We start from the raw sequence: 23,582 nt of genomic DNA, 5'->3' as shown, positions 1-23,582 counted from the left end.
CAGAAGCATTCACATTTTTACAGAAACAAAGTTTGAAGTCACAGGAATGAATCTCCAATACAGATAACCGAACGTGGACGTAAGCCACAATAGATATTTGTGAGGGGAGGAAAGCTTTCTCCTAGCCTTCACATCAGTAACAAGGTGACCAACTCTGCCCTCACCATCACGGAAGAATGACTCTATGTCTTTGTTCATAAAAATCAGGTCACTCGTTGGTTTTCTGTGTATTAAATAAATCCTTGTTATTTATCCACACTGTAAATACTTGATTTAACTTGTAACATTTCTGTTTTGTTTCAGGGAAGCAATGTTATGGAAGATCAGGATTTGTTGGAAATTGGAATCCTTAATTCTGGGCACCGACAAAGAATTCTACAGGCAATCCAGCTCCTTCCAAAGGTGAGCAATGCTTTTGTTGTCCTAGTCCTGTGTACGGTTCCCAGTGATTTTGAGTCCAGGCATGCAAGGAGTGTTTGTATTTAGTACAATATTTCCACATATTGATGCAACCTCAAGAGCAGGTCTTCTTAGGTCCAACTGCACATTCAGATTTACGAGACTACTATGGGCCACACTTGGCTTGAGGTTTTATTGTTTTTTTGTTTTGAGACAAGGTCTCTCTCTGTCACCTAGACTGGCATCCAATGGTATGATCTAGGCTCACTGCAACTTCCACCTCCCAGGTTCAAGCAATTCTCCTGCTTCATCTTCCTGAGTAGCTGGGGTTACGGGTGCATGCCACCACGCCTGGCTGATTTGTCTTTTTTGTTGTTGTTGTTTGGTTTTTTGTATTTTTAGTAGAGATGGGATTTTGCCATGTTGGCCAGCTGGTCTTGAACTCCTGACTTCAGGTGATCCACCCACCTCAGCCTCCGAGACTTCTGGGATTACAGGCATGAGCACTTAGCTTGAGATTTACCTAGAAAAATGTAATACAGAAAACACTGCTAGCCATCAGGGAAAGCTTCAGATTTTCTCTTCAGTGAGAGTCCTAATATCAGTACAAATATCAGTTCTGGCCCCCCAGGGGGCAGCTCAGGTTCAAGAAGACTAGATTCATACTGGGTGGGTACAGGAATGGCCCTGGCTCCAAAGCCTCCTGCCCCATAAGAGGCAATATCTCCTGTAACAGCTCCATAGACTTATCCTCCGTGGTCCCTATAAGGGACCTGACTAATTACAAGAGTCATTACTCAGGGAAGTCTAAAGTATCACATCCCCATCATGTATTTATAGTTCATGTATAGGCCCTCCTAGTCCAGATGCAATTTACCAACCAGGCATCATTTTTACTGTAAGCAATGTGTTACCTAGCAACAGAGTTGACCTCCTGTTTCCAGATAAGGTGTCAAAGTTGCCTAAAGGAAGAGGCAAAATCTGAGCATGAATCTTTCAGATATGTGGGATTTTAATTGATAAGGAAAGGAAAATGCATTTCAGGTCTATGGCCATACCAACCTGAACATGCCTGATCTCGTCTGATCTCAGAAGCTAAGCAGGTTTGGGTCTGGTTAGTACTTGGATGGGAAAAGGCATTTCAGGAGACCCCAGGAAGCATATAAAAACAAATATGATTCAGACAACAAATTGCTGGAAGTATTAGGGAAATAGACATTTAAAATCCAATGGGATTTGCACAACAATGCAAATGTACTTCATGCCACTGAACCATACACCTAAAAATGGTGATGATGGTAAGTTTTATGTTATGTGTATTTCATAACATATTCACACAATTCAAAAAATAATTTTAAAAAGGAGAAGAAAATTCAAGGTGATTAAAACAATTGAGGAGTGTGTAGTCAGAGATAAAGCAGAAAAAGTAGGTTGGGTCAGTGTGTGTCAGGCTGAGGAATTTGAAATTTATTCTGTAGGCACTGGGGAATGGACATGACTGGACTACTTTAGGCCAATTAATTCTGGAGGCAGTGTACAAGTGGGATTAGAAGGAAGGAAAGTTGAAGTTGGGTCATCTGTTTGCAAAAAGACTGTGGGGCAGATTTGAGGCAGGTGGTAGATGAACTGTAATAAAGGCACCTGGATATTTGAGCTTGTCCTAGGTTTTGTACTCTCTTATCCTCTTGTTCTTTCTAGAGAGGCTATACTTTCTCCTTCCCAGAGTGGGAAAAGTAAATATTAAACACTATTTCCAAGGAAATTATCTGATGAAATTTCCCAACTGACAGTGAATTGAATTTCTACTGATAAGACACTTACTCCTTTTGCAAATTCACTGAGCCAAATATACAAAGGAGTTTAATCACATAATTTTCTGCACTAAATGGAAAAGAATAAAACGTCCTTAGAACCAATTCTGGAAGTAATTCCTATGAGAATATTGTTCACCTCTCTGCTTGTGTATGTTTACTTAAAATATTACCTTCTCAGCAAGTTTTGTTCTCACTTTCAGCAATGGCTTCTGTACTGCTGTATCTCTAGCTCCTAGCACAGTGCCTGGTTCATAAAAATAGATAAGCACTCAATTAATCAATGAATGACTACCTGCTTTGTCACATGCTGCCCTTCATTTGAAGTTCAACTCAGATATTATCATATCATGTCACTTAATTTGTGCAACTTCCTTCAAAATGGAACCACTCCTTACCATCTAAGTAATTATCAACCTAGTTCTCACCAACCGCCTCTATCTAGATGAACTACCACAGTGCATTCTAATCTGTCATCCTTGGTTAGACTACATGAATCAAGTTCTCATTGGTCTCCTCCAGCCTGGACTATTCACATATGTCTAATCTCTGTCCAGGTTACCTTCTTACCCCTCTATAATTGAATTTCTATACAGTATCTGGAATGATCCTTCTAAAACATAAATCAGATCATGCTATACCCTGCTTCAATTCCCCAATGAATTTTCTTCCCACTTAGAATAAAGTCTTTATCCTGTCCTACAAAGGTCCTACTACCTGGAAAGCCCTTCCTTCAGAACTTCATACACTTGCTCCTATACATTGTCAAATCTCTACTCGGATGTGACATCTTCACAGGGGCCTTCGTGAGCTAAAATTCACATCCTTCCCTTATCATCACTGTCCTTGCTATTGCTCTGCTTTATTTTTTCTTCACACCACTTAGAGCAATCTGAAGTTATATTATTTATTTGCTTTTTTTCTTCATTATTTTCCATCTCACCCTCAGGAAGCAAGATCCATGAGGTCAGGGACCTTGACTGTCTTATTCTCTTTTCTATATATCCAGCCCCTACAATAGCACCTGTCACATAGTAGGTACTCAAGAAATACTTGTGGTATGAGAGAATACACTGACCCTCCCTTTCCTCTGAGATTTTATGGCCCTGTGCTTGTTCCTATCAGAAGGTACTAACAACATTCAACCACTTCTATGTTATAAACATCCTGAGGGCAGAGACAGTGCAACATCCTTGAATTTCCCATGATGCTTAACCCAGTACATGGACATTCTTTTAAAAATGAATGAGTGAGTGAGTGAGTGAGTGAATGAATATTTTCCTCACATGTCATTCAAATGTATATTTTTAATCAGAGCACCTCAATTTTAAGATATACCTATAATCCTGTACACACCATTTGATAATGCAAAACAAGAGAAACTGAACCTAGAATTATTTGGAGAATAAATGAAGTGTTTATTTCTAATACAGAATATTATTATTCTCATTAGAGAAAATAATATAATAGAAACAATACAAAATTAAGCTTCTATCGAGAGGCTGATGGAAGAGCTTACTATGCACACAAATTAGTAGAGAGTATATAAAAACATCCAGATGCATGTTCAGCAGCACAAACAGAGTGTTATAATGCCACAAATTGATGCTTTGCCTTCTTAGGTAATGAGCCCAATCTTCAGATGGTTAATAGTGTCATTTTATTGCCAGCTCATTCATTTGCATTCACTTTAAGTTTGCACTGCCAGAAAATGGACAAAATACCTCTTCATTTTGTTTATGCAATTTCAATCTTCAGAATATTTGTATTCTTCATCTGTCATGAGAAGAAATATTCCATGATTGCTACCTGGGATTCTTTAATTAACATATTGTGGTGTGGAATTAGTGAGATTGTTCCTAAACAGAGAAAAGGTGCTTTGCTCAGTACAATCTTGATGTGTTAGCACACTTCAAAGCATATTTTTTGTGCTTTGTTTGTATTTGTTGCATCAAGCTTCAAAGAAAAAAGTTTATTCCTTTTGTAAGAATAGCCATTTTGTAATATGTCTTTTTTAATACTGAAACATTCACCAAAGCAAAGATGTACATCTTCTCAAGTGCATTTGATACATTCAACACATAGAATGCATCTTTCTCGCCGTCTTTTGCAGTGCTTGACCTTTTGTAAAGCTTAATTATCCATTTTTACCCAGCATCTACTTCCCTCACTAACCCCAACTCTGTCTTTTCTCAGCTCTGAAAGCTTTCCTGAACTTCTTAAAGATCAAATTTCACCTTTTTCCCTTTCTATGAAAGGAAGCAAACCCAAAGTTCCAAGAGAAAATGGCTTTTTTTCTACTCTCCCGGAAATGTTAAGTGTATTGTGTTTTTTCTGTCTCTTTGGACACAGGGATATTACCTGATTACTTGTTTTCAACATATAACTTAGTTTTTTGCAGATAAGAATTGTATATGGCCAAGTCTTTGGATAATCCTCTAATACATTTTCCTTTTTAAAAAGGCATAAACACTTTTGTCCTTTGATAATGTAACACCTGAAGGTCAGACATCCAAAGGATTTTCATTTTAAAGGTTTGCAGGACTTTGTATCAAGGCTCATATTGCATCTGCTTTCTTCATATCCTTCATCCTGAGTTGACAGTGTATTTCAACACATAAGCAACTTTTATATTGTATGCTCACTCTGTTTTTCAGTATTTCCTCTTCTAATGTCTTCCAATTTTATAATACCTTTTGGAAATACTTAGTAGTTGTCTATACTCAATGTCTCCCCGTTTCCTTTGTTCCACTAATCCCTCAACTGGCTTGAGTTGTTTCTCTGCTGTGACCCCCTACAACCAGTGCTAAAGTCACCAGTAAGCAGAAGAGCAGGAATTCCATAAGCCCTTTGTTATCTCCACCTTATTTGACTTCAGCAGACTCTGATACTATTGACAATTACTGTTATCAACCAAACTGGGTTCATTTGCCTGCACACAATTGCAGCCAAAACACTGAAGCACTGGATTTTGTAGAGAGAAAGGTTTATTGCAAGGCGGCCAAGCAAGGAGGCAGGAGTCCAGCTCAAATCCGTTGCCCTGTACCAGCCTTAAAGCAGTATATTTAAGAGAGATTTTGGGGGAGGGGCTTCAGGGTTGGTTAGTGATTGGCAGAAAGGAATGGGAAGTTTTGAAAGTCCCTTGAGCATGTGCAGTTGTCCCTTCGTGCTTTTCCGTGGGTTGCCTTTGCAAATTCATGGGGAACTGGTCTGAAACATGACGTGGAAATTCAGGCTGTGACATCAAAACGTCACCCTTCAGGGGAGCAAGTCTATTCTGTGCTATTCTGACTCCAGTCAGCCTTATTGGTTCCAGCCAGTTTCAGCCAGTCAGCCAGTTTTGTTGCAAGCAGAGCGAATTATAACAAGCTGTTTCTTCATCTGTCTTCTTGCAAGGCAAGCTCAAGCACTCTTGTTAACTCTATGGGGCAAATTTTCACTATTAACATTGTCTTCTTTCGGCTTCCATGATACCTAGTTACTCTCTGCATCTCTGCTGTTGTCTCTCTGCCTACTCATTCTCCTCGGTTAAATCCTGGAGTTCCTCAAAACTCAGACCCCAAAATATTTGATGGCTAGTAAGTGTTGTTATCACAGGACTCTTGATCTTAGTGCAGTGTCTGGTATTCACTTTTGTTCATTGCTACTGTTACGTTACTACGCAATGAACACCTGAATTTTAGTGGCCCTTTACTTCTGAGTTCTGCCCAGTTTAACCAATATTTATTGGAGCTACATATATTTAATTATTTTTTTTCACTGAATGGCACTGAGAACCTCTGAATGATTGGATTAAATTACCCCCTTTTCTATGCTCAGTTTGAGGCTTTGGCCAAAAATATTTTTGCTGTTATTCCAATAGAAGATTTACATTCTGTATTGTTAAAGAACAAGTTACCCCAAATTTTAGTGGCATATAACAACATTTATTATCTCCCAGTTTCGTGGGTCAGGAATCCAGGTACAATGTGAGTGGGTCCTCTGTCTCTGGATCTTTCAGGGAGCTACAGCTGTCTCAAGACTCAAGTCAAGAGGATCTACTTCCTAACTCACTCATTCAGGCTTTTAGGGATTTTCAGACTGAGGCCTCAGTGCCTCACACACTGTTGGCTGAGGCCTCCCTTAGTTCCTTGTCACCCCATAGAGCATCTCACAACATGCTGCCAGCTTCAACAGAATGAGCAAGTGAGAGGACAAGACAGTGCTAGCAAGATGGAAGTCACAGTCTTTTGCTACCTAATCACAGACGTGACATCCCATCTTTTTGCCATCTTCTATTCATTACAATAAAGTCACCAGATTCAGTTCTTACACAAAAGGAGGTGTTCACACAAGGGTGTGAATACCAGGAGGTGGGGACCATGGGGTAGGGCGGGCAGGGTGGGGGCACATCTTAGAAGTCTGCCAGATAAGGAGAATGGCATGAACCCAGAAGGCAGAGCTTGTAGTGAGCCGAGATGGTGCCACTGCACTCCAACCTGGCTGACAGAGTAGAACTTTGTCTCAAAAAAAAAAAAGAAGTTTGCCAGATACATTTTATAATGATCTACTTTACAGTCTAGTTTCCATTGTCCGCATTTGTAGTTAAAATGGAAGAACCCATCAAAAACTACAAACAAACAAAAAAAAACACGCTGTGTTTCCTTGGACCATTTCCTGGGACTGTGATATTCACAATCTGATGATTTAAGAGCCACCTTTGCTATTGCCACTCAAAAAAGAGGCACATGTCTCTGGTCTGTAGAGTTAGGTATAATGTAGCATGATGTAAGATAATGCAGAAGTTAGGGACACTAGAGATTTGCAAATTGTACATAATCACTTCATAACCTGAACATCACTGATCTAAGTGATATATACAAATCAGTAATCCCATAAAACAGCACAGTTTCTTAAAATGTATTTATTCTTCATTGTTGCCTCATTACTGAAAAGAGTATTTTCCCATATATGTTAGGTCAGTGAGTCTACTAAACTCTATTGGACAAAACTTTAAGAATGTTAGCAAATAAAACAGGTTCTAATAAACTAACATAGCTAGCAAGTTACAAGTGATCATTTAATTTTAGGCCTGAACAAAGAAAATAGATCAAAGCAACAGTTGACCCCCTCAAAATGGTATGAGCAGGGATGGTAGGGATTGAAAACTCAAACATTTTTAAAGAAAAGATAATATGGAATGGTGGAAACTGTGGTACACTGGGGAGCAGAAGTCCTGCCCCTCCTCACCCCCAACATGGTGTTTTTTTCATAAACACTTTGTTAACAAAACAAAGCATTGGGGGCCAGATTTAGTTATAGCTGTCACTTGCTACCCTTATGTCATAGAAGAAGAGAATCACTCTAGAAATAACTCTTAATATGATGAGATCACAGATTATTTCAGCCTTAGAAAGGACTATTATGAATGTGACATTCTTTTAAAGAAGTTACACCTGAATTTTAAGGACCTTGAACAAACTAGAGTCTTTAAGAGAACAGAGACATTCTATGAAGAGAATTTTAAGGAACTTGAAAGAATCAGCATCTTCAAGAGAACAGAGTCATTCAAGAGAACAGTCATTCAAGAGAACAGAGTCATTCTCTGAAAGGCACTAGTTCCTTCAAGGTCCTCAACATTCAGATGTTTGTTAATTCTAGTCTTGATGGTTGACGCAGATGTGTGTAAACTTTAGCAGAAAAGTGTACAACCAATGTTATTTCTTTAAAAGTCTAGAAAGGAAGGTTCAGTCTTATTTCCCTGTCACTTAGAAAAATGATAGAAACTTGTTCCTATTTCTTCTGCTATTTTTCAGAAGGGCAATGACAAAATATAGCCCACAGGCACAGATGCTCTCATGGTACCTTTTGACAGGGCAACTTTTCATTCTCCCATCCCATCACTCACTCTCCATCTACCCTCATTCTTTTCACTTGCAATTCTTTTTATTCTTTTTATTGCATGTCTTAAACTCACTGCCACCCAATGTTAGCCTACCACCCAGTGGACATCAGTTAAAGATACATGGTCAAAGAGAATCTCACACCCACATATGTGCACTGTTAGCATGGAGGTCCTAACCTAAAGTAAATACACGACGGGACCCAGTCTAACTGAGGGCATAGAATATTCTATTTCCTATAGGTCCATTCCTTAGTAAGATAGGCTGTGGTATTCCCAGGGTTCTTATAAGCTCCAGTCAGTTCTGAAAATGTCTTGTGGTTGTTTTTTGTTTGTTTGTTTGTTTTTTTGCTGGGGGTGCAAAACAGATATGCTCGGTGCTCAGGGGTTGGCAAACTTTTTCTGTAAAAAGCCATATCATAAATATTTTATACTCTGCAGGTCGTATGTCCTATATTGTGGTTACTCAACCCTGTTGCAGAGTGAAAATAGCCATAGATGACTCAGAAATGAATGAGTTTGGCCGTGTTCCAGATAACTTTATTTACAAAAACAAGCAATAGACCAGGCTTAGACTGTCGGCATAGTTTACTGACCCGTGACTTACCAATAAATATCCAGCTAGATTAAGAGCTTTTCCATACTTTTAAGAATCTTCTAAACAGGGAAGAACTCAGATCAGAAATATAGCCTACTTTATCAGACTAGTGAAAGGCCCCAGGATGACCCAAGCCTCCTGATGTCATCCCAAAGAAATGTGTAAAATAAACAGGGATGACATTGGCTGTATGTCTATTAGAAAAGGAGTCAGCTCCTTTGGCCATTTTCATGGGACTATATGCTATTTAGTGTTCAGCACTTATTTCAGTCAATAAACAAGTGTTTATTGAATATGTTGTACTCGCAGATCTGATGCCAAAACTATGATTCTTACAGAGTTCTGTTTCTGTGCCGCAAACTTTCCTTACTTTTTCTAATATTGTTTCATTAGCTTCTTATGCTTTGTCTATTTTATACATTGATATTCCCTAAAATTCAGCCTTAATTCTCTCATCTTCTTCCTTCCCTTACCCTCCTGAGGCACCTTCATTTGCCTGCATAGCTTCTGCTATCACCTTCATGTGAGCAACTTTCAACCCTCGTCTGGGTTTGGAGCTCTTTCTGCCTTCAGAACGCCTATATCTGAACACAGCTGAAGTCCATTTCTTTTAAAAAACCCAGCCTCCATTCTATTATATTAATCGTTATTCATTCATTCTGAAAATAACTGTGAGTGCCTACTATCTACCAGTCATTTCCCTTAGCACTAGGGTTACAGTAATGGGTAATATAGATGAAGCCCTTGCCCTCACCAAATGTGTATTCTAATGAGAAAAATTTATTTTTATATAGAGATACCTTTGAAATGATATTTCATTATATATACATGCTATATTGTATAATATTACATATTATATTCATATTATATCATAACCTATTACATATAATATATACTTTGTAATACAAATTTATTTTTATTAATATAATACATATATATACTCTAATACATTTCTTTGTTGTATATTATATGATATGTTATACAATAATATAATAATTATAATATGTTATATAATTATATGCAATAGACAAATGTCATTAAAAGACACAAGGTGCTGATAATATACTCAGAAAGAGCAGTTGACTTGCTGAAAGACTGCAAAAGATCACCTTTCTAAAAAAGAAATGGTTGGTGCCAATGGATGAGAAAGGAAGAAAGACTAATTGACATTAAGGTAAAAAACCTAAGTTATTTGGGCTATATAAATGTTGAAGTGACAGCAAGTCATTCAGATACTTTTTATTATTCCTTAGCCTGGCACACAGTATGATCAGGGTAATGAACTCTAGCCACTGTAACAGCTCCAAATTCTTGTGGTTTAACACCGTTAAATTTATTTCTCACACATGCTAAGTCCAGTGTGGGTCAGGCAGCTCTCCTCCAACCAGTAATTCAGGGACCCTGGCTTCTTCGGACCCTTCCATCCTGGAGTTCTTTGTGGGCTGCCATGACAGCAGGGTAGAGAGGAACATAGAAGATCACTTGGGGGATGTTCTATTGCCATGACTGGAAATGCATCACTTACTTTAAGCCACATTTGATTCACCAGGATTCAGGTTCATAGCCCTCATTAAACTGCAAAGTAGTCCAAGACATATTATTTCTCTTCCTAGGAATATGTGATAGAATTCCTGAGAATCTAGTCATTCTGTGCCAGCAACGTCATCTCCTTCTGTACCTTAACTGTCACCCTTCTTCCCATGGGTAACTCCTATTCATTCCTTAATACTTAAGCCTTGCAGAAATCTTTACAATATCTTCTCTCTGGGATAGATGAATTTAACCCTTCTGTGTTCCCATTACACCTCATAAAAACCACCTATTGACTAATTTGTCTCTCACTCAAGATTAGGATCTTGGCCATGTTCATCTTCCTTTCCTGGGTATGGAGCACACAGATCGTGAACATAATAATGCCCAGTTAATATTTATTAGACTGGACTGAACCAAACAAGAATGCAAATTAGAGGTCAGTTCCAAATGGGTCAGGTTGGGATGCCCAAAGATATTTCCAAACTGAGTGCCTTTATTTTTAAATGTTTTACAAATTGATAGGGCGTGTCCTTCATGCATGTAACCACGACAGCACTGGTAGCCTGCATTTCCTAGGGTGAGATTCATGCTTCCTGTTTACAAGTGATGACCAGTAACTAGTCTGTTCTACGGGGTCACATCGAGAGAAGGAATGGCCAATGTTCATGAAGCTCTCTGTACCCTTTGAAATGACAAAGCCCCCTATGTACAAAATGCAAAATAGCAATAACTGTATGGACTGGATAGATTATTTTAAACAACTGCTGGGTGTGACAGCGCACAATTCAAACTTACTTACCTGTGCTCTGCTCCCAGTTTCTTGTGCGGTTTCACAAAGCAAGATGGCTACTACATTCTTCCCAACCTAAAGAGGCAGAACTTTTTAGTGTTTTTTTTTTTTTAAGAATTTATCTTTAAATCATTTATTATGTAGACCACAGAGCTGAAATATCACTTTTACTCCTAATCTCCCTCTGATATTTACAGAGAAAGGGGGAAGGAATTAGTCAGGAAAATAGGTTCTGATCTATTGTTATCTCCAGCAGCTGTCATCCTTCAACTCCGAGAAGTTCACCCCCATTTAATAAAGAACAGTGGCTCCCTTGGAGTTATCTTGAAGTCTGTAGTGAGAGAAATAGGGCTTTAGATATCTGAGCACTTTCCCTTCCTTACATAATTCATCGAAGAATAATCACAATTTAGAGCTGGAAGGGACCTTTGAATCTCCAGCTCATCATCTTACTGGAGTCGTTTCACAGGTGAGGAAACTAAGTCCCAGTCCTATTAATTGACTTGCCCTAAGGAAGATTGCTTCTTGGTAACTGAACTGGAACTAAATCCCAGATATCTGTGCTCATGACAATTGCCTCCTGAGTGAATACTGTGCTGTGTCAGAGACCCAAGGCTGTGAGTTGCTTGTGTGTTTGTGAAAGAATCCAAAAAGGGACAGGAAATGAAAGAACCAATTGACTAGAAGCAAGAACAGGGATCATTTATAAAATCAGCCTGCCTTTTACATTTCAGGCTTAAAAGGCAGTTTTTGCAGCCTCCATGGACCACTGAACTCCTTTTTCAAGGCTAGAAGGAAGGGTTGTGGCAGGAATCCAAGAGCTCTAGAAATACAGGAAAAAGACAAATATGGAAAAGAAGAAAGGCAGATATAGGCCATGTGAGCTGTCCAGCAGCCACCGGGGTCATTCACTTATTTATCCTTGAAGGTAGCCTGAGAGAAGCTTCACTGATAGCATACAGTGCTGTTTCAACAAGTAAAATAATCTTAATTTATTTTTCTTCTTAATCTGGGTAGAGAGGAAGGAAAAATAGGCAAGATGGAAGGTCATTCTCTATGAGAAAGTGAAGACACATCTTTAGAGCATTAAACTCCAAGAAAATGACATTTTTGTGGGATTAATCTAGGAAGCAGCATGATGGAATGAATGGTTGGGAACATGGTCAGACTATCCGAGTTTGAATCTTGGCTCCATTCTTTGCCTAATTGTCTGACCATGGGCAAGTTTCTACATCTTTCTGTGCCTGGTTCCTCACCTTTATAATGGGTGTAATGATTTCACCTACTCTATAGAATCAAATGGGTCAATATTTGTAAAGCACATAAAATGGAGCTTTCCAAAGCATATGTGCTATATTCATGTCTATTAAATACACAAGGTTTGAAGCTGAACCAAGAAAAAAGGTAGGGTTCATTCGGCCCATTAATTGTACCTGAAAATTACTACTCCAGGCATAAACAGTAAGCAAAATGTATCTCCTTTCATTTGCATTCAATAGATATTTATAAACCACCTGCTGCATGCCAGGCACTGTACTAGCTATTGAGAATTTGGTGTTGGGAAGCAAGACCTACAAGGTCACTCTCCTCGTGCAGCTTAAATTCTAGTGAGGGACCCCCCAAAAAAGAAGAAAAACTATGTAATTTCAGTTAATGATCAATGCTGTGGAGAACTATTAAGCAAGAAATGGACAGAAAATGATGGGAATTTGTGAATGCCATTTTAGGTGGATAAACTAGAATTCATACTGAGGTGGCTTAACTGAGGTTCTTAAACACCCCACTGTATTGTCTAAACACTGTACTTCAAAGCACCCTAAGGATACTAAGGGGATAATGAGATGAGTAAGCTAAATAATCCACTTAAGGCATCTTTAAGGAATTTGCAATCTTGCAGGGCCTCAAAAAATAACTCTTTGAGTTTTTAGTTAAATCTAATTTAATCCTAGTTTAGCCACCTACTGCTTATGTCACCTTGGCCAAGTTACTTAAATTCTCTAATCCCAGTGTCCTTATCTATAAAATAATAGATAAGGAACCTATCACATTAGGTCATTATAAGATATAAATACAAAAATGCATATGAAGTTTCTGACATTTAGAGGAACTCAATATTAGTTATGACCACTTGCATTTGTTCAATAAATTCTCCCTAAACTAACAAAAATCAATACATTTTTGATGTTGCTTTTGCCTGGAGCCAAGAAGTAACAGAAAAGAACTCAATTACTGATATAAGAGAGTCCATGACTAAAAATGCCCGTGACTGCATTGTGTAGTGAACATTCTACTCTCAGCTAGTGGATTTCTCACAATGCAGATTATTCATTTTCTAGATAAGAAACTGGCAAAACTTTCCAATTTGATTGTCATCTACTAAACTGATGATTTTGAAATATATTTAAAGTTTATTGTTTAGTCCATCAGAAGCTAGAAGATAAGGTATTTAAAGTCATAACTCATGCCTCCCTATTTAAAAGATGAAATAGGCAGAGCACGGTGGCTCATGCCTGTAATCCCAGCACTTTGGGAGGCCAAGTCGGGCAGATCACGAGGTCAGGAGTTCAAGACCACCCTGGTCAATATGGTGAAACCCCATCTCTACTAAAAACTAAAAATAGCAAAAGTAGCTAGGCATGGTGGCAGGCACCTGTAGTTTCAGCTACTTGGGAGCCTGAGGCAGGAGAATCACTTGAACCCAGGAGGCGGAGGTTGCAGTGAGCCGAGATCCCGCCACTACACTCCAGCCTGGGCAACAGAGTGAGACTCCATCTGGAAAAAAAAAAAAACTGATAAAATAAATAAGCCTAATACAGAGAGGTCTTCCTGCCTGCATCTCTTAGAAGCAATGCAGTCAGTTCCCAACACTGAGTGGGAATGGGAGAGAAGTTGGAAGAGGAGGAGAAATGAAGAGTACCTTAAACAGTAAGGACTCAATATAAATACACATAGTGTAGAATGGAATGGACGTGAACTGAGAAGCTGAGCAATCAGATCTTGACAGTGTAGTTCCATTTAGTTGCTAAAGGCATTGTGATTTCATAGAAAAGCAGAACTGTGCTTTTACACAAAAACTGTAAAATAGCATATTCGCAATTTTGAATAAGGCATTGTCACCTGCCTTTACCATACAATTGAAATAAGTGCTAACTTAATTATGGAATAGAATTTGGCTATATTTCCTTTTTTTTTTTTTTTTTTAGATGGAGTCTCGCTCTGTCGCCCAGGCTGGAGTGCAGTGACGCGATCTCTTGGCTCACTGCAAGCTCTGCCCCCTGGGTTCACGCCATTCTCCTGCCTCCACCTCCCAAGTAGCTGGGACTACATACAGGCGCCCGCCACCACGCCCAGCTAATTTTTGTATTTTTAGTAGAGACAGGGTTTCACCATGTTAGCCAGCATGGTCTTGATCGCCTGACCTCGTGATCCGCCTGCCTCGGCCTCCCAAAGTGCTGAGATTACAGGCATGAGCCACCACGCCCAGCCGAATTTGGCTATATTTCTTATTTTCAATCGATGGCATTCAAGTGAGATATTTCTGTTCAAGTTATGTCTGCAAATGAATTGAGCATTTACCTATGTCCCAAGACACAGTGCAAGGAGAAAAATAAGATGAAATTATGCAGTATCTGCCTTCAAGAAGATTTTAGTCTAGCAAAGGAAATCAGACCAATATGCAAGTGATCTTAATATAATACAAGTCAGAACATGAAACAAGCTATGATAGCAGTAAAAGTACAAGTTTTGTATGTTAAGTAAAAGGGAAGGTATCTTTTGTTCAAGGAATCAGGAGTAGGTTCCTGGAGAAGGAGACAGATGAATCAAAAAACCATTCCTATGTACCTTTAAAACTTCTTTGTTGTGGCTGAGCATGTTGGCTTATGCCTGTAATCCTAGCACTTTGGGAGGCCAAGGCAGGAGGATCGCATGAGGGAAGAACTTCCAGACAAGGCCGGGCAACATAGTGAGACCCTGTCTCTCAAAAAAAAAATTAAAAATTAGCCAGGCATGGTGGCACAAACCTATAGTCCTAGCTACTCAGGAGGATTGCTTAAGCTCAGCAGTTAGAGAGCAGAGAGCTATGATCCCATCACCGCACTCCAGTCTGGACAGCAGAATGAGACCCTGTATCTGAGAAAAAATAATACATAAATCAAAGTTAAAAAAGGAAACTTCTTTGTTGTGGAAGTTTGTGATAACTCATGACACTCCAAGCAAAAAGTGATCCAAAGCATATGTTTAGCTAACAGGCAGATAGAGATGCTATTTTTTCTCATTCGTAATAACCATCCTCTGGTTATTACAGCTGAAATACAACTAGGGCCATCAATCCAGCTATAAATTTCATTCATCACTTTGTCCTTCAAGCTGTAATGAGACAAATATTTCAAACCCAAACAAATACCTCTAGTGAGCTTCAATGGAGCAGGCTAAACTAGTGACATAGTTACTATTCTTTCTTCCCTAAGCTAAGCACTGTTTCATTATGTGGTATTTCTTTATCGTTATTTGTGTGGGGGGTGAGGAGGGGTAGTAATCAATGGGATTTTCAACTTCAAACCAGTAGTCCTTACACCTATCCTTTGGCTTTGGATTCTAGCCTGATGGTTGGTCTTCTGTGGACCCATAGTGAACGCTCTACCTAAAGAATACACATTCTCCAAGATGTTCCTCAGCATGCCAGAAAGACATTCTGGGCCAAACCCCTATGTTAATAGCAATCACTTAAATAGAAGATTGCCTATGTGCCAGGCACTATTCTAAGTACTTCAGATTAACTCGAAATTAACACATTTAAATCTCAAAATTAAATCCCTATTTTGCAGGTGAAGAGATTAAAGCTCAAAGAAGTTAAGTAACTTGCCTAACGTCACACCACTAGTAAGTGTCAGGGTCAGGATTGAAACTGGCCAGCCTGGCTCCAGAGTCTATGCGCTTAACTGCTTTCCTCTGCTTCCTATTGCTGGAGTGCCCCATCTCTGTGCTCTGTGGAATCACCCATCAATATGCTCATCTTGGGGAAAAAATGACTGGCCATTTTTACTATCTCACACAAGTCTATGACTTTCTATTTTAGTAAGTAGACATTCAGCTTTTTCTTTTTTTAAAGTTAATAGATAACTACTGCCCTTATCAAAGGAAATGAGTACCCAAGAAACTGCCAGATTCCTCTTTCATGTCTTCAAGAGGAAATATATTTTAGCTTTACTTGTCGTCCCTGAAATTCATGAAGGTATAAGTGCTAAATGGATACACTTTAAATCATTTATAAGGTTATAATTTATGAATCACAGAGTCCTGACAGATTAAAAGCTTTTCCTTCAATGCGTTATATTAGTTTTAACCCTCAACCCCTTCTTTATTTGGAAGCTACTGCTTGGTGGCAAAGGATTGTATTTACAATTTTCTAAATACTAAGAGGTAAATGTATTATAAGAAAGTTTTGAATGTGAAATTTTCCCCACAGATGTACAAGAGATTATTTCAGTAAATGTAGAGAGATCCATTTCCCTGCCTGTCACCTCTGGGACTCAATTACATTATCATGCACTTCAGCCAGATCGCTTTTCCTAGTGCCACGTGATATAGACATAAAGTAACAATTACCTTGTGTCCCCAGACCCAGCAGACTCAGAGGTAGATGAAAGGAAGCTAGAGCAACTCCAGAGGCATAACGTCTGCAAACACCCACACGGCCATGCACAGACACTCACTAGCAAATTGCTCATTGTTCATCCCTTCAATCAGACTGTCCATTCATTTCAGCTCTATGCTAAGTCCAGAGATGGAAATGGAAACGTGGAGAAGACTTGGTCCCTGCCTCAAGGAGTTCTGCCTGCATTTTAGATAGAGATAGATATGTCAAAAACTAGAATACTATGTGGAAAACGCTACAAGAGGAGAGAAGAGCTAAATGCAGGGCATCAGGGAAGGCTTTTTGGACAGGGGGATGATGCTTGAACTGAATCTCAAAGAATGAATAGGTGTTTTTAGCCAACTAGGACATTGAAGGAGTCACTTCAGACAGAGGGTGCCGCCTGTGCCTGCTAGGACTAGGACTAGGGACAATAAGGAGAAATGGATGTCCATATTCATCCTCCCTTTCTCTCTCTCTCTCTCTCTCTCTCTGCCCCCCACCTCCATCCCCCCCTCTGACAAACATGTACACACAAACACACATACAATCACTTCCTTCCCCATATATTAACCCCAAGAGAAACTGTAAAAGAAACTCCCCAAAATGTCTCCAATTCACTCTAGCATTTTTTCTTCTCTAGAACTTACAAAAACTGGCATTTATCTTTGTATACAGTCATATGCCATGTAACAACATTTGGGTCAATAGTGAACCACATATATAAGCAGTCCCATAAGATTATAATGGAGCTGAAAATTTTCCATCACCTAGTGATTTATGTTAAATTGCCTACAGTTTTCAGTACAGTAACATGCTGGACAAGTTTATAGACTAGAAGCAATAGCCTAGGTGGGTAGCAGGTGATATCTAGATTTGCGTAAGTACACTATATGATGTTTGCACAATGACAAAATCACCTAAGGATGCATTCTGATGTATCCCTGTGGTTAAGTGACACAGAACTATATTTGTATGTATTTCAAATGTATACCCAAGGAAATTACATATTCCTGGAAGGTAGGAACTTTATTCCCTTTGGCATTTATATAATATCTAGGATGATGTTATATATATTGTCCTAGATATACAATATCTGGGATGATGTTATATATATGATGCACTGTAGTGCCTAAAAATTCTTGTTGAATTAAATAAATAATAACTACTAAAACAATCGTAAGAGCGACTCTACTGGGGATTCCCATAAATAGAGCTGAATATTCTTAGTCACTCCATTGTCTGAGATAATTAGAAATTCTGGACTGACAAACACACATACATACACACACACACAAACACACACACACACACACACAACAGACTATAAGGCTGGAAACATTTTCCTAAGGATCAAGCTATTTTTTGTTGTGACTGCTGTTCTCACTCCAATGGTAGTGGAATAGTTCTTAGATTATCCCTTAACTATAAATATAAAAGGGGTTTTCAGGAACTCCAACCAGGGCTTCAAAATAGGATAACAGCAACAATCATAGAGCAACACTTCTCTGCATATTCTAGGCCTTACTGAAATTCCTCCTAATGATTCATTCAAAGTGTCTCCTGTCACATGTGCACTGTTAACTAGACTACTGCTGACCACGAGACATCTGCCCTTTTCTGCCTCTCTTGCTCTAGCCTATTATGGTAATGTCTTCTGTCACCAAGGCTTGAGACAGTGCCACCAGGACCTACCAAAAGTGATCTCAGTCCTGTTCATACTCACTGAAGGTGCCAAATCTGCCAGCAATGAATGCCAAGGGCTGCTTCAGAGCTGCAGGTGCCCAATGTGTCAAGGGTACTGATGTCTGTGTCTCTGGCTATGATACCCATTGTCTTCCCATCAAGGACATCTTAGCCAATGCCAACTGAATGTTCTGCCAGTGCCACTGAAGCTTGCCAACGTGGCCATCATTGACAACTGCTGGTGTCCAGTGTTGAGGGCACCAATCTCTGCAATATGGCACCATCTCTTCTTGCTGACAAAGTTGCTGGTGCCAATTCTGCCGACTCCTTTTGTTCTCAATGTCCCAAAAATGTTTCATGATACAGCTATTTAATTGAAACCTCTTCATCTTAAGGGATGGTCCATAGGATACTGGCCAGGGCACAGTCAGAGTGCCAGATTTTAAATTCATTCAGAATCACCCATTCTGTCTGATACTCATCTATTATTCCTTGAATCTCTGAGCAGAGTCTTTCCAGGCCCCTGGAATCCTCATTGAGCACAGACTGCTACAAGCCTGTCCCGCCAGTCACCCATACATTCCCACACACGATGGACGAATGCAGTACTCTTCAAGCTGAGACCCATGCCACAGAGCTGCAACCATCAAACTGACAGATTCCTGATCCATGTTTTAGAACAAGGATGGTTTTATTTTGTGTTTCAGGAAATTATGCTGGTCTACCATCAAGATACCCAGAATCTGACTATTTCTTGCTGCCTTTACTTTAGTACTTTGTCCAAGCCACTAGCCCCTTCCTTCTGGATTACTGCCACAGCCTCTGAAAAGACCTCCCTATTAGCTTTACTCAACACGGCAGTCAAAGTGATTCTGCTGAAATGTAAGCCAGGTCATGTCCCAAGTCTACTCAAATGCATACACTGACTCCCCATTTCCCTCAGATTGAAAGCCAATCCTTGCCACGTCTTATGAGCTCTCACTTATCTGGCCTCTGGTTCCCTCTCTTCTCTGTGCCCACACACTGCTCCAACCCCACTGGTCTCCTTGTCATTTCTTGAACATTCGCTGGACCCTCCTTCCTGAGGGCCTTTGCTCTAGTTGTTCCCTCTACTTGAAATCTTCACCCTCAACACAGCCAATCCACCATCTTTATTTTTCATTTTTTTATTTTTTGAGACAGAGTTTTGCTTTGTCACCCAGGTTGGAGTGCAGTGGCACAATCTCAACACACTGCAACCTCCACCTCCTGGGTTCAAGCAATTCTCGTGCCTCAACGTCCTGAGTAGCTGAGATTACAGGCACATACCACCACGCCTGGCTGGTTTTTTGTATTTTAGTAGAGATGGGGTTTCACCATGTTGCCCAGACTGGTCTCAAACTCCTGAGCTCAGGCAGTCCACCCTCCTTAGCCTCCCACAGCTTTGGGATTACAGGTGTGAGTCACTGTGCCTACTCGATCCATTGTCTTTAAATCTTTATCCAAATCTCTTCTGAATGAAACTTCCCCTAACCACGCTATTTAATACTGCACCTGCCACACCATACATACACTCCAGTATTACCAATACCCCCCGCACTGTACTTTCTATTTTTTCACAGCACTTATCACCTTCTAACAGACTATATACTTTATTTATTATGCTTACTAATTATTATCTGTCTTCCCCACTTATAAGATGAACTCCACAAGGACTGGCACCTTCATATGTTTTGTTCACTGACACATCCAGAACAGTGCTTAGAATATAGCAAACATACAGTTAGTATTTGTTGAGTAAATGAGTGGGTGGGTGGATGGATGGATGGATGTATGGATGGATGGATGGATGGATGGGTGGAATGGACGGTAGGTCCTCGTTTTTGTAACTCCCTAAGTGAATGTGAGTATACTCATGTTTGACCACCATGTGAATGATGTGTTTTGTACTGCTCTCCCCAGGTAGAACATAAGTTATTCATTTGTACACTGCTAACTCTGGTTGTCTGGTACATGTATCTGTTTGAAGTACTTCTGTGGATGATGTTATTATGCACGCGCCTGGAGGCTCTGAGAAAGGACATGGTTTTTAAATATCAAATAAATAGAATTGACACTCAGGGCATTCATTACCTTCTGAAGACTCAAGTTTGGGGAAATTATTTTAGTTGAGACTAAAAATATGCAAATGATATTCCTGATTAATAGTAGCATTTCAAGTTTCTGTTTGAAGAGCAAAGCAGTGTACTATATAACCACCAAAAAGCTGCATGAATATCAGAAAACATGTACTGTCAGAGAAAAAAAAGAGACCCCCTGTCTTTTTTCTAAACATAGTTCACATCACTGGTAGAGCTTGTGAATGCTAGTGAACATTGTTCAGCGCCTTATTCTAGTTGCAGTAAATCCTCTGTTCATCTTTAATCTGAACTCTTGCTTCATAAAAAAGCTTTGCAACAAGGAAATATATCAAAACAAATAACGATGGTTAACAAATGGCTCTAGGGTCAACATTACCTCAACAAGAATTTTAGAAATGAAAAGATGGCAAAAACATTTCCTTTTATTAAATTTTTAAAAACACCTCTTTTACCCAAAGCTTCAGGGAGAGGTACAATAAAACCATTCAATAAAGTAATTCAACATCAAGGACTATGTTATATGTCTACTGTGTTATGGCTCTACTGGTCTTTTCATCTGCATCCCACACAGATCCTACATGGCAGATAGCATTTCTCAAGTGCTGCTACAGATAGAGTTAATCTCCCTGGGCACAGAGGAAGCTAAAAAGACCAGTGCCTGACTGGTAGCTCACACACACTGCTTGAAATAAGACAGAGAGATTGTTTTGTAGTTGTTGCTGTAGTGGTTGTCCTTTTTTCCCAAGGATGCTTTATAGAACTTGGCTATGTTGGCAGCTTAACTCCTTTAACTTGAGTCTTCCCAGTGCCTTTGTCCAGAGGGGATGCCTCCTATCCCTGATGACTAGAGACTGGACCAGTCTAGTGCTTCTAGGCTATTCTGGGCTGTTGGAAGTTGATCACCTATGTGTCTTGAAAATGTTTTTTAATCTAGTCCTTCATTGCTGTCCATTGCTTCACTTCTATTTTACTCCATGATCTAAGACTTGTCAAAATTAGGGATGCCTCAGGCCCTCTCTGGGCTAGACCTTAATTCACTTCTCTTATTCATGAAATAGAAATCCTAGACAATTAAGAGACAGCGTCTAGTCCAAAGCACTTTCCTTTCCCTTTATTTCCCAAAAATGTAGTATCAAGTAACATCCAGATACTACTTCTTCACTACTTCTGCCCTGTGCCTATAGCTGGGAGTCTTCAATATCTGAACACTCGAGGAACCCCAAATCAGCGAGGCTCAGTTTGTAGTGGGTAAAATAATAGAGGGGTTACCACTTTCTGCAGCTGTGAGTCCATAGTGACATCAGACACGATTCTCTTACTTCTGAAGATTTATGTTTCTCTTTGTTCTTTTATAGAAACTGTATCCATAACAGAGTCTAATTGCAAACAGAGGAGCTGCAAGTAGCAGACTTATTTGTACATGTATATCTCCCTTGCTACAGATGCACAACACAGAGAGTTTATCACTTCTTGCTTTCCAACAACAGTCACAGTATATTAATCCTTTCCATTCCCACATAAGGAATATAATTATATGGGATACCCAGGCTCTCAGACTCCTTAAAGGGCATCTTCCTAAACATCACCTAAAACACTTTACAACTGAGGTGATATGTGTGAAATCACTTGAGGCTCTTTAAAGTCCCACATCATTGTTAAGTGATGTTCTTATCATTAACAGTGCTCAGCATTTTGGAGAGGTCTCTCCCAGCAAAGTTGCACTGCCATAGATAGCACTCGGATGGTGATGGGCAGACTTTTTCTGGGGCCCCGTGGTCAGTAGATCAGCCTTTCTTTTTTATGTTCAATCAGCCTTTTAAGAGCCACTGATGAAAGAGCACAGTGATGTCTAAGTCCAGGTCTCACAGCCTGCAGGAGATTTGATCCTCACACTACTTGATAGACCTGCATTTGGACTTGGCAGCACACTCTCTGCTAGCACTGTTTGTCCTGGTTTATTTTCAGGACTGCTGTTTGTCCAAGACTTGGGCAGCAGCAGGACAGAGCAGAAGAGTCTAGAACAAGGAGCCAGAATAGAGGGAAGTACCTGATGATATCAGCTATCTGTATTACAAAAGCCATATCAGGCAGGAAGTCTGAGTGTACAAAGTACATCCAGGTGGGAAAAGAGAAGCTACGGTCCATGACAGCTTCCTAGGCAAGTTTAAGTAGCTGAGCCTGGCACATCAGGGATTTTGGTACTGGTGGGTCTATGCAAATGATAGGTTGCTGTGTTTGTATCTGAGGAGTGGAGGCGATACGGGCAACAGCCCTTGCCCACGTGAGGACTTTCACTAGAAGGTCACATGTACTTCACATACAGGCATCCAGCTCTCACCTAGTCTAAACCATGTAGCTTCCAGACACTCTCACTGTTTTAACACAGAGTATTCACCCTGAAATTAGCTCCAACTATCCTTGTCAGAGCTGTAATTTCAAGAAAGGCGGGCAAAGTGTCAAAGCAAAAGGCAAGCCCTCCCCTGCAATCTCCACTGCACCCTAGAACTTACTGTTTTATGATTCTGACCCTCCTCAACTCTGAGTCCTCATTTCTTACTCCTTTCCGTATGTTTTCCTTTGTGCTTTCTAAAATCTCATCTCCCCCTTTTCTTCCCATACAAACTCCCCAAAAGAATGATATAGGTTACACTTACCACTTCCTCATCTCTACCTCACAGCCCAACCTAGGGCAGCTCAGCTTCTGTGCTCTTCTCAGTAAGATGTCTGTTGACCTATTTCTGATTACCTATTTGTGATCCCACAAACACTTCTCCTTCATCATTTTATTAGACTTCTCTGCAGCATCCCCTCACTGCTGACCATACTCTCCTTGACACTCTTATTTCCCCCATTTCTCTTCTTGTCTTGACCATTCCTTCTTTGGTCTCCCGAATATTATTCTTATCTTTTCCTTATTCATTGAAAGTGTTGGTTCATTCTCAGGCCACTACTCTTCTCTCACTACAAAGTCACCTCTGCAGTCTTACCTGTGCATGATTCCAGCTCTCACGATAAAAATAACAAAGATTTATTGAATGCTTCTGTGTGCCAAGTATTGTGCTAAATTCTCATTGTGTGATTTCATTGAATACATATGGCAACCCTCAGCGATAGATATTCTTTTAATCT

The 23,582-nt window shown here is 39.8% G+C and overlaps 1 protein-coding gene across 22 annotated transcripts in view; it reads left to right on the top strand.

The window, feature by feature from the left end:
• Window positions 1-23,582, top strand: part of ANKS1B (ankyrin repeat and sterile alpha motif domain containing 1B) — a 1,288,070-nt gene that overhangs the window by 932,865 nt on the left and 331,623 nt on the right. For all 22 annotated transcript variants that reach the window (XM_005571954.5, XM_015430681.4, XM_045364492.3 and 19 more), the window contains 1 exon segment: window positions 304-402. In XM_005571954.5, coding sequence (XP_005572011.1) covers window positions 304-402 — 99 coding nt within the window.

This window comes from Macaca fascicularis, chromosome 11 (assembly GCF_037993035.2).
Source record: "Macaca fascicularis isolate 582-1 chromosome 11, T2T-MFA8v1.1".
NCBI lineage: Eukaryota > Metazoa > Chordata > Mammalia > Primates > Cercopithecidae > Macaca > Macaca fascicularis.
This window is presented reverse-complemented; position numbering and strand designations above follow the sequence as displayed.